Genomic DNA, 11,253 nt, shown 5'->3' with positions numbered 1-11,253 from the left:
TTTGGATGGTGTATCAATTTCACCCACCTTCCACTTACTTTTTGTTTTTTAGAATATAAGCTAATTGGGCTGTTTTTCGTACAGCACCTAATACAGTGGGACCCTAATTGTGACTGGGGCTTATTATGGGTGCTGCTGCAACGTAAATAACTCCAGTAATGGAAGGGTTCCTATTTTATAGATGGTACTGAGACAATAGGGACTTGCCTAAGATCTAAGAAGTCTATCTTTGGTACGTATATGACTCCATCACCATAGTATCTGAGCAATTTGCCATCTTAACACCCCTGTGAGGTAAGGAAGTGCTATTATCTCCAATTAACAGATGGGAACTGAGGAACAGAGAGGCTAAGTGACTTGCTCAGGGTCACATAAGTCTGTGGTAAAGCAAGTGATTGAACTCTAATCTCTCAAGTCCTAGACTAATGCCCAAACCACTGGGCCATCCTTCCTCAAGTCTGTAATAGAGGCAGGAACAGAACCCTGTTCTCACGACTCTCCCAGTCCTGCATGGTAATTCATTAAATGACATTGAGGTGATCTGAAATATGAGCATGGTCCTGAGTAGGGTGAGAAGACATGAAGAAATCATTCTATCTATAAGACAAATTATTAACTGGTTATTAGTTTTTGTAGACTGTAGTTTGGAGTAGGTTTGCTTCTTTTGTTCACTCTTTCCTATCTTTTGACTTAGTCTCCTTTGGAAAGTTATCTTGTAATCCCTTAGGGCAGGTATGATTGCAGCGATATAGATACATTTCTATAAATCCTGGCATAAATAACTTGTTTATGTTGTAGTATCACTGAAGAAATTAAAAAAACAGGCTCTTATTCCTCATGTATAAACTTTGCCATCCAATCCAGTGAAGTCTGAAAGTAGTAGTCAAATCGTCCTTCACCATTCAAATGGTTTTAATTATTGTTCAAATATGAATTTAAATGCAAACTCAGACACCATTCTTTTCTCAAATTTGGCTCCAAATTTATTTCCATTAACAGCGGGAGCCAGGTTAGTTTGTTCCCTGCTGTGCTAACTGGGAACCGGATCAGGGAAGGAGGTACTGAGCTATAGGAACATCATGTTGTGGAGGGGTAAGAGATGAAGACAGAAGGAAAGCAGCACTGGGAGGGGGCAAATCATACCACAAAAAGGAGTGTTGAGGCAATGATGCACCAGTGGGCCGGGAAAGGGAAACATACTGGGTTGTTGCTGCTGATTGCCAAATAAGCCAGGAAAGGAAATAGTTAACAGGGTGTTTTCATATATTTCCATGGACTCAGCACTATGGCAGTAGCTGGCTGGGAACATCACAGTGAACATTGAAATCCTGTTGTATATTTAGTGGCCTAGATTAAAATATGATACTGTATATTGGAAGTGTCTTGCTGTTTAATATAGGCCTTTGTACCCTATGTTTGAGATATAGAAGCATGCAAAGAAAGTGTTTCTATGGAAGCAGAGAACACTGCAGAAATAATGCTGTGCACATTTCCTACAAGATTTTTTTCTTTGATTCTTTTAGTACTAGGGCTTATTCTAGCATGAGTCCAAAAGAGGAAATTTGGATGGTTTATGACATATAAAAGGCACCTCAGATACTGATTCTGTTTTTAAGATAAAAATCTTAGGACAGTTGTTCTGTCCCCTCTTCTATACCCATTTACATACAGCAAAACTTGATGAATTTTGTGCAGTGGTCTTATTATTTTGGTATGTTGTATAAATCTGTCAGGAAAGTTAAAAATAGAATTCTCTCCTTCCCCAAACTGCCTTGCATCTCAAGGAGTTTGGTTTATATGTCCATCACTAATCGCCTCTTCTGTCCCATACTGTTACAGGCGTAAAATATTTCTGCACTCCTGGCCACCTACTGATGAGGGAGGCAAAGAATGTAATTCTCAATAAAAGAAATTAAAAAGACACTAGAGATCTTCCCACAGGAAGGGGGCTGGACTATCAGTAGTTCCACTACAGCTTTACTCCTCCAGTATTTGGCATATTTTCCAGTTATCTATGGCTTTCCTTTCTGTGTGGCCTTGTCCAAACCACTTCTGTGTGCTTTAGTTTTTTTGCCTGTAAAATAGGGATAAGAATACCTACCAATAAAGCCTGGCGTAAGGGTAAGTCCATTAATGTTTGTAAAGCACTTTGGGTGTGTCTACACAGCAACTAGATGCCACGGTTGGCCCATGTCAGCCAACTCAGGCTCGCAAGGCTGTTTCATTGCTATGTAGACTTCTGGGCCTGGGCTGGAACCCAAGCTCTGAGACCCTTCAACCCCCCAGGCTCCAGTCTGAGCCCAGAAGTCTACACAGCATGAAACTGCCCCGCAGCCTGAGTCAGCTGGAACAGATCAGCCACTGGTTTTTCTTTGCTATGTAAACATATGCTTTGAGATCATTGGATGTGTCTCTGAGCAAAGTATTGTTAAAAAAAGTGGCAGAACACTACATTTATATGGCACTTTCCAAACTCATGGGCAGGTTCTCAGCAATGTACATTTTCATAGCTCCATCGAAGTCAGGGGGCAGCTAAGACAGTTTACACCAGTTGAAGGTCTGCCCCAGAGTGAAAAAACTACAGAATGAAAACAAAAAATGACAGAGTTTATAATATAAAAGAGAAGAAAAGTGCAAGACAAGATATGGCTTAGGAAAGGGAAGGTGAGGAGAGAGGATCAGTGAGGCTAAAAGGGAAGGAAATACACCCAGGAAAACTGTTTTTGGAGTTGGTGGGATGGCTTGACTAGGAGACTCTTCCAGTGCAAAAGAGTCAAAGGTGAGAGGTTGGGGAGGAGAGTAGAGAACAAGTAGAGGAGAATGAGAAAATGAGAGCAGAGATGCAGGTAGGGAGACTGAATGTGATGTTATAAGAGACAGGAAGCTATTTGATGAATTTGGGGAAATGAGTGAGTTTGGAGGAGCTGGAGAAGAGGATGACTCAGTGGCAGGATTTGGAATGAACTGAAGGTGGGAAGATGCAAGGCTGTGAAGGAGGTTACAATAATCAGGGACACACATGGCCAAAGCACGGGCAACAGCTTTAGCACTAGGGGGAGTGAAAGGAAGGTAGATACTGGTGATATTAAAGAGGAAGACACAACATGGGTTAGCAAGAGACTGAATACGGGGAGAGCAGAACATACATTATCAAAGAATATTGGAAATTAGAGTTGGAAATACTACTACTTAGCACTTAGAGCAATTTCACGTGTAGATCTCAAAGCTCTTTCCAAAGGAGGGTAAATATTATTTTCATCTTACAGAGGGGAAAACGGGGACACAGAGCAGTGCAATGACTTGCTGAAAGTCACAAAATGAGCCAGTACAGGAGCCAAGAATAAATCTAGGAATTTACCTACTTCATCTCCTTGGCAATGAAGGATTGTTCCCTACGCTATATTTTATAGCAATTTCTCTTGTTCAGTTCTAAATAGAGATGGAGCTAAGCACAAGTTCAGCTCTCCTGGTCTGAGCTTCCCTAAGGTTTGAGGATATTTTGATCTGCTGGTTTGGTTTAGGCCCTTATTTGGTTGTAAATATGCATTGGCAACCATTGTGGCTTCCTAATAATTCTTCCACAATTTACAGTGACGTGCCTTAAATTAAATAAAGGGCGGGTCCTGGGAAAAACCCATTGGAAGTAGAGTTTGAATATGGTCTTTTTCAGGACTCATTCCTGTGAATTACAAAGTGCCTAAGGGTGCTCTGCACCTTGCACAATCCTCAGCACATCTCAGTTTCAGGCATTTGTGCCTAACCAACTGCAGGTAATGAGCAAAGAGAATGACGCATACCAGTTACGAAACTTGGAACATTGCCCATAAAGCAATTAGTCAAATTTCTGATGGTGAGGTATCTCCAGAAACTGCCATGACAACATTAACCATTTTGTACAGGTAACGGAACAAGTGTGAATGTTTTGTGTATGTTTTGTTGGTTTGGGCTAAATAGTACATCAAAGGAAAGCAGGAGACGCATAAAGCATCCTCTCTAGAAGGAAGGACTGCCCCAGATATTTTATAAATGGAAGTGTAATCTGCAAATGGAGAAACTGTCAACCCATCATTGATTTGACATTGCAGCTGCTCTGGGATTTTAGTAGAGCATAGTAAAAGGAACTTTTAATATGTAAAACAAAACCAAAATCCCCAAGCAATAAGAAACCAGACAGTGCAACAGCATGGGAGCTACAAGACGGGATAGGGAAACTTTAGCAGCATTACTGATTTGTGCTCCCTTCAGAGGAGTAGCAGATTGTGTGGACATGGAGGAGGCAATGGATTCCACGCATCCAAGAGAAAAGGAAACATTATCCACAGCTACCTGTCTGTGGTTCTGCCACAGCTCCTTCAGGAACCATACTGCTCCTAACTCCTTTGTCTGTGCCTGGGGCTAGTATCCCCAATGGTGTTTGCCAGGTCCTGAGAGGACCATGCCAGGGAGTCCGAGAGCTACCCCATTCATCCACTTCTATCTGTGGTATCACCCCCGCCCCCCATCACAGATCCTAACGAGCACACCTTCCTGGGTGCCTACTAGGAGTGCTGTGAAGGGAATCCAAGCCTCTGTGCTGTGAATGCCCTGGGTTCTGTTAAGCTCTTGAAAACCTGAATGGAGTCCAGCCACTGCCTCAATCTTGGGGTCCCTAGCCCCACCCTCGGTCTAGACCTTCTATGTGACACCCTCTCTGAGGATTGGAGCCTGCTGTCCAACTGCCTAGTCCTATGGGTGCAGCACTAACCCTTCAGACTCCTCAGCACTCTCCTCTTAGACCTCCACCCAATAGGTGTGGAGCTTCTGGTTTACAGTTTAACTCCCTCAGGGGCACACAGTGGTTGTGAAGCGCACACACAAACACCCATTCTCTCTCTCTTTGTTCAGTCAATCAACTTTATGCTCTTACTTAACAGATAAAGCACAGGAGAGCACAGGTCATACAAAACAATGACACATCCTTGAGGGATCAGCTATGTTGCATCAGGCAAGCCGGGTCTTCTGGCCCCATTGTCTACCTTGCAGCAGTCTCCCTCGTCTTAAACTGATGCAAAATGGTTCTCTTTCTTTTCTCTCTTACAGTGGCACTGGTGCTCCTGGTCTGCACTCTCTTGCTCCCAGTTTTCTAGCTGCTGGGTTTCTTCTCCAGCTGCAGCTTCTTCTGCTCTAACTGTTGAGTGATCCACAACTCCTGTTGCGGTAGCGTACTCAGTCTGGATGGAAAGTGGTTGCTGCCTCGGACAGTCTCTTCCTTGTTTCTCATGGGGGAACCTCATCCCATAGTTGGGGCAGATAATCCCTTGGGAGACCAAAGGACACAACACCACACACTCCCTAGAAACCAGCTGGCAGGTGGAAGCGGGAGAACCACGTCTCAAGCCGACACCCACAGGTCCAGGGTAAGACGGGCAGTGTGAGAGCTTAGCCCCATGGGTTCTAAAGAGAGAAATGACACAGGGTGGTTGACAAGTGACTGGATTTTTGAAGGATGGCTTGCCTGCAGAATATTTATTATATGAAATTATAAAAGGTAATGGCAAAAGTGCCATTTACGGATCAGCCTGTCCAGGAAATACGGTGCTGGACAGCACCTGAGTTATACCCACTTCGTTAGGGGGAGACGTGATAACTAGGGCAATTTCCTGAAATATCCAACACAAACTTGTTGAATTAAGTGTATGTATCATTGTGGGGGCACGGATTGTATGTAATTCCAATGGGGGAGGGAGACCTCAGCCCTCTAAGAACTAAGAAGAGTATGGAGGGAGGGGTGCAACACCTCCAGAGAGGCTCGCATACACTAGTTCACACTGGATTTTCCAGGGACTAACAAACAAAGAAAGGACTTTTGGGTAAACAGCTGAGTTAAAACTGACTCAGGGCCTTCTTTCTGATCCAGCAAATGGACAGGACCTTCTGGGCTCCAGACAGGGGCCCCCAATCCTTCCTGGGAAGGGCTAGAAAGACTTGGCTGTTCTATGTTCTGGTTTTGAGCAGAAGAAGCTATGAACTCGTAACCACAGGAAAACCCCTTGCTCTGGTTTGAAAGATTGTTCACCTGCCAGAGTCCTTGGAGTCAGGGTGTGAGCTCATTAAGCTCATTAGCATGCATGTAGGTTCTTCTATTGTTTTCAATATGTTTTCCCTATAATGCTTTTTCCTTAAGAATAAAGAGGCTTGCTTAGGAAGAGCTGTGTGGTAACTTAACTGTGACCATTACACTGCTCACTGTCTCTGAGGAAGAAAGTAAAGCAGGCCTGCTTAGACCGCCTGCCTCTGCTGGGGAATTCACAGTATAGGCAGGGAGTTGTGCCGCCTGGAAATACCTCCAGTCAGGAGTGGGAGAGATGCATGTCTCAGCCCAAGCGAGGCAAGGATCCAGAAACCAACCATAGATGAGAAATACATGTGCAGTTTCCCTGAACGGAGACACTCCTCACCCCACCTCTAGTTATGGTTCTCCTACCCCATCACAGCAAAGCAAAAAGGCTTCCACAATGCCCGGGGAAGCTACTGCCCTCCTTTTTGTATGTTTCCCTGCTCCAACTCCCACCTGCTTTTGCTCCCTTCCATCTGCACGGGACCCTAACTGAGTTTCTATATGCCGGAGATGGAGACAGTGACAGAAGGAGGGGGCTCAGCCTCACATTATCTTAAGAAACAGTGTTTGTGTTCTGATGCACAAGGCAGGGCCAATGGCACTTCTGTGTTTGGAGGAGCCATGTTTCATATTGGTTTGTGTGTTGCTTGCTCTCCTGTCGTGTTTCCTCATTCGGCAGGAGGGAAGGGAGGCAGTGTGAGCTTGTGGGAAGTTGCTGCCACTTCCTGAAGATATAATTGAAGAAGGTGCAGCTTGTGACTTCTCTGTGTTGCTAGAGACCAGTTGTTTGTGAGCAGAACTTGTCTGGCAAGTCTGATTTGGGTTGAGTAATAGGGAGCGGCTCACCAACACACATAAACCAGGAGACTGGCTGTGAATGGGTTTAGTTTTCAGACAGCCCTGGCCATCTCTTCCCACCGCCTTCTTCCTCTCTTTCTCCTGGAAACATGGAATCTAGATTTGGAGTTGTGCTGCTTTTGATCTTGGTATCTGCATCATCAGCCCAGAAGAGCTGTACTTGTGCAACCAACAGACGGACCCTATGCACTGAGGACACATCTGGGAACTGCCTCTGCATGTCGGTGGGTTCAAACCAAAGAGTGAATTGTTCAGTGTTGACTTCAAAATGCCTACTGATGAAGGCAGAAATGAGCCCTTCAAAGGGCAGGCGCTTCTCCAAACCTGAGCATGGCTTTTTAGACAATGATGGAGTTTACGATCCGGACTGTGAGGACAGTGGTATCTTCAAAGCCAGGCAGTGCAATCAGACTGAAACCTGCTGGTGCGTGAACACTGCTGGGGTGAGAAGAACTGAGAAGGGGGACAAAAACCTAAGGTGCAGTGAACTAGTCAGAACTAACTGGATCTTCATTGAACTGAGACACAAGGAGAGGTCTAAAGCCTTCCATGCTCCTGAAGTGGCAAATGGTCTGAGACGGATCATTCAGAACAGATACAAACTGCATCCAAAGTACATCACTGCCATTGACTATAAATACCCATTCATCCATATTGACCTGAAGCAAAACGCTTCCCAGAAATCCAACGGAGATGTCGATATAGCTGACGTGGCTTATTACTTTGAAAAAGATGTTAAACTTGACTCCATATTTCATCCTAGTCATGCATTCAACCTCTCTGTTAACGGAGAACCTCTGGATGTGGAAGGAATGTTAATTTACTATGTGGATGAAAAGCCTCCAGAGTTTTCTATGAAACATCTGACTGCTGGCGTTATTGCTGTGATGGCAGTGGTGATATTGACTATTATTACTGGGATTGTTGTACTGGTTATTACCAGAAGGAGGACCGGGAAGTATGAGAAGGTTGAGATCAAGGAGATGGGTGAAATGAGACGAGGACAGAACTTGTAGTTGCCTTAATCTGAAGACAGAAATAAGACTTTGATGAGAAGGAAGCAGAATGAAAATGGCAAGATTATTCAATATTTGTGTGGAGTTTTGGGGGTATTTTTTTAATTCTAGCTTTAAAACAATTATTTTCTAAAATCCTAAATGAACTTAGATTAGTTCTTAGTGGTATTAACTAGTCTCTCTTTGGTATAAATTAATTTGAGAATTGATTATCAAAATCACTTGGAAAGAAAAGATGAGCACCTTAGCCCAACGTTTTCCAGTTGTATAGTTGTATTTTTAAGGGGACAAGAAAGTTGTTATTTGTACTTCCTAACACAGCTATTAAGCATAATTTATAATACTTACATTTATATTACTAAAGATCCTGTTAAACTTGTTTAAACATTTTATGAGGACTTTTTTTTTTACACACCCACCTGCTGAGGCTTGAGTATGTGCTGTCTGACTCATTTGTACAACTAGGATTGGCTTTCTGTTTTCAACGTTTTTAAAGATACCATCTTTGATGAAGTTGCTGGAACTTTTTTGTTTTCACCAGCATTAAACTTAATAAATTCTGCCAAATAACAAAAGAAACAAAAAATTGTGATAATCTATTCCAGACTTACAGCATCACAGTTTTCTGTGCTGACTCATTTGTCTAAAGAAGATAAAATATCAGAACTTTCCAGGGGCAAATATTCTGAGATTCAAAGTTGCAGGCAGACAACCTTGTTGTCTGATTCCGTACATGCTTTCCAATGAGGGTCTGACCACTTGTGGTCATTACCTATTCATTAGCACTTTTTGTAAGAGAAGGAGAGCTAACCTTGCTTTCCTGGCCAAATTCCAACTCTGGTCATTGGTTTCTGTCTATCTAAATATCCCTAGCAGTTTCAATAGGAAAAGGTATTCTTCACTATTTAACAGCCTACAGCAATACCATACAAGGTTTTAGGACAAGCTGTGAAGAGATCTTTACCTCATTAGAGCTGCAGGGGGAATTGAGGTAGGCAGAATGTAATTCCCCAAGCCGATATTTGTCTAAGACATCAGAATTGGATACTTTAGCCACCTACCATTCTACAAAATCTTTTGCTATGTAACATCATCACCATAAAGGACAAATGGAAAGAAAGAATGAAAAAAAGGGATGGGAAGGGAACAATGGTAGCTGTTAAATGTTGGTATACTGGCAGAATTCTCTGAGCTGCTGATGGACATCTAAAATTCCATCAGCCTAGGTAGATTTCTTTCAGAACATGACCTCTTCAAGCAGGCATTCCAACAGTCAACCATCTAATTCACTTAATCTGGCCTCAATTTCACTATTTTGCAAACCTAATAAGGATCCACTGTTGTGTGGCTCCTACGGATAATTGTTTACTAAATGCATATGAAAACCTCACAAAATTCTACTCCAATGTCTAGGAAAAAATGATGGGACTTAACATGGCCATGGGATTGGATACTGGGAATGGGGCATCAGGAGACAGTTCTATTTCCAGCTTTGCCAGTGACCTGCTGTGTGACCTCGGACAAGCTACTACCACACTTTCTGTTCCTCAGTTTCCCCATCTGTAATATGGGGATGATACTTACCCTTCCCTACAGGTAGGTACGAGATGTACGGATGAAAATTGCTATATAGAAGTTAAATGCTGTTATTATTGACTTATCTGTAGGAACCAACTGGTGCTTTATTACAGGTAGACCAATTGTCTGCAATTGTTGTAATAGAGTCAAACTTGACAGCAGATGCATATTATTTGTTTCACATTTTCCCACCTATGTGACAAATTAGATTTTGCATCATTCTGCCAGAGACATCAATGCACAATTCAAATATCAAGACATTTGGGGCTGGGACCATCTTTTATTAATAAGTTTGTGCACTGCCTTGCACAACAGAGTCCAACTTGCTTGTGGCCTTTAGGCAACGTCTACACTACCGCTTACGTCAGTGTAACTTACGGCATTCAGGGGTGTGAATATTCCACCTCTCTGAGCAACGTAAGTTACACCAACATCACAACTATGTCAGTGGGGGAGCTTCTCCTGCCAACATTGCTACCGCCGCTTGTTGGGGGTAGATTAATTATGTCAACGGGAGAGCCCTCTCCCATCAGCATAGAGTGGCAACACAAGACATCTTACAGCAGTGCAGCTGCACTGGTACAGCGGCGCCACTGTAAGCTCTCTACTGTACACATGGCCTTAAACACCACTGCAGTATAAATTAAATAATAATAATGAATGATGGGCCTGAACCAAATCTCCAGGTTAGAATTCCCCCAAACTGTAGGTAAGTTCTGAGCCTGACCTAGCTCCATAACCAAACTTTGTGATTGGCCTTCCTCTGTATAATGAGCTGAACTAAAAATCTGAAGCTGAGGATCCTTCAACTTTGGAGAAATCTGGACCCAAACTAAATGGCTCAGGCTCATTGCTAGGCAGTTTTGTTTCTTATCTAGTGTATACGTAGAGTTGGTGAAAGGTATCTACTTGACATCCCTGGGAGACCTCCTTTCTTTCACAGAAAATGTGCAGCACAGGCGGTGACAAGGCAATCCTGACATTGCATCACCAAGGTGTTGCAGCCAGGAGGACCATCTTCCAGGGTGACAAAACTGTACAGTCTCCATGCGCCCATATGATCTTTGACTTCTTTTCTGACACTTCCCCCAAGGATGCCAGTTGTAACAGTGTTTTATTTTTTGTGACGGAGAGACCACTTCACTAGGAACTGGATTGCAATCACCAAACCCATTTCTAGTACAGGCCAAAGAATGGCCACTAGATGCTACCACCACCAGTCACTACTGGAATGGATTTGACCTAGAAAATTAGAGATAAAAGAGCTATCTATATTCAATTACTAGTCACCTGAACCACATCAGTTACTACTTTAAAATTATATCTAGCTGTTCATATGATGCAGATTAAAGTTTCTCGCTCTCTTACACACACAGAGCCTTAGTAATGTGAGTGCCACAACAACAACCACTTCTTAAGCCCCTGAGCTGAAAAATAGGGATTACAGCCACCACGCATCCCTTGTATGAAGATGTGTGGCCAGGGATGCAATTGTGGATCCAGTGGTCACAGCCCCAACTCTCCATAGGCACATCCATGCTGGTGTATGTGGATTCCATCTCTGCCACATGCAAGTGTTTCAGAGTTTCCTTGCAGGTTCGTTCCATGTTGCTCACTCCTATTCAACGGAGCCACACTGGTTCTATTGCATGAGGGACCGTTGGTGGCCCCTAAGCAGCTGGATAAATTTCATGGTGGATGAAT

At 43.3% G+C, this 11,253-nt stretch overlaps 1 protein-coding gene across 1 annotated transcript; it reads left to right on the top strand.

Annotated features, from left to right (window-relative positions):
• The first annotated feature begins 7,044 nt into the window (after positions 1-7,044).
• On the top strand, positions 7,045-8,476 carry TACSTD2 (tumor associated calcium signal transducer 2). Its single transcript, XM_067535483.1, has one exon. The coding sequence runs from the start codon at positions 7,045-7,047 to the stop codon at positions 7,969-7,971; it is 927 nt and encodes a 308-aa protein (XP_067391584.1). The 3' UTR covers positions 7,972-8,476.
• The last annotated feature ends 2,777 nt before the right edge of the window (positions 8,477-11,253 follow it).

The sequence above is a fragment of the Emydura macquarii genome, unplaced genomic scaffold, assembly GCF_026122565.2.
Source record: "Emydura macquarii macquarii isolate MOO-44397 ecotype Brisbane River unplaced genomic scaffold, CSIRO-AGI_Emac_v2 contig_3506, whole genome shotgun sequence".
Taxonomy (NCBI): domain Eukaryota; kingdom Metazoa; phylum Chordata; order Testudines; family Chelidae; genus Emydura; species Emydura macquarii.
This window is presented reverse-complemented; position numbering and strand designations above follow the sequence as displayed.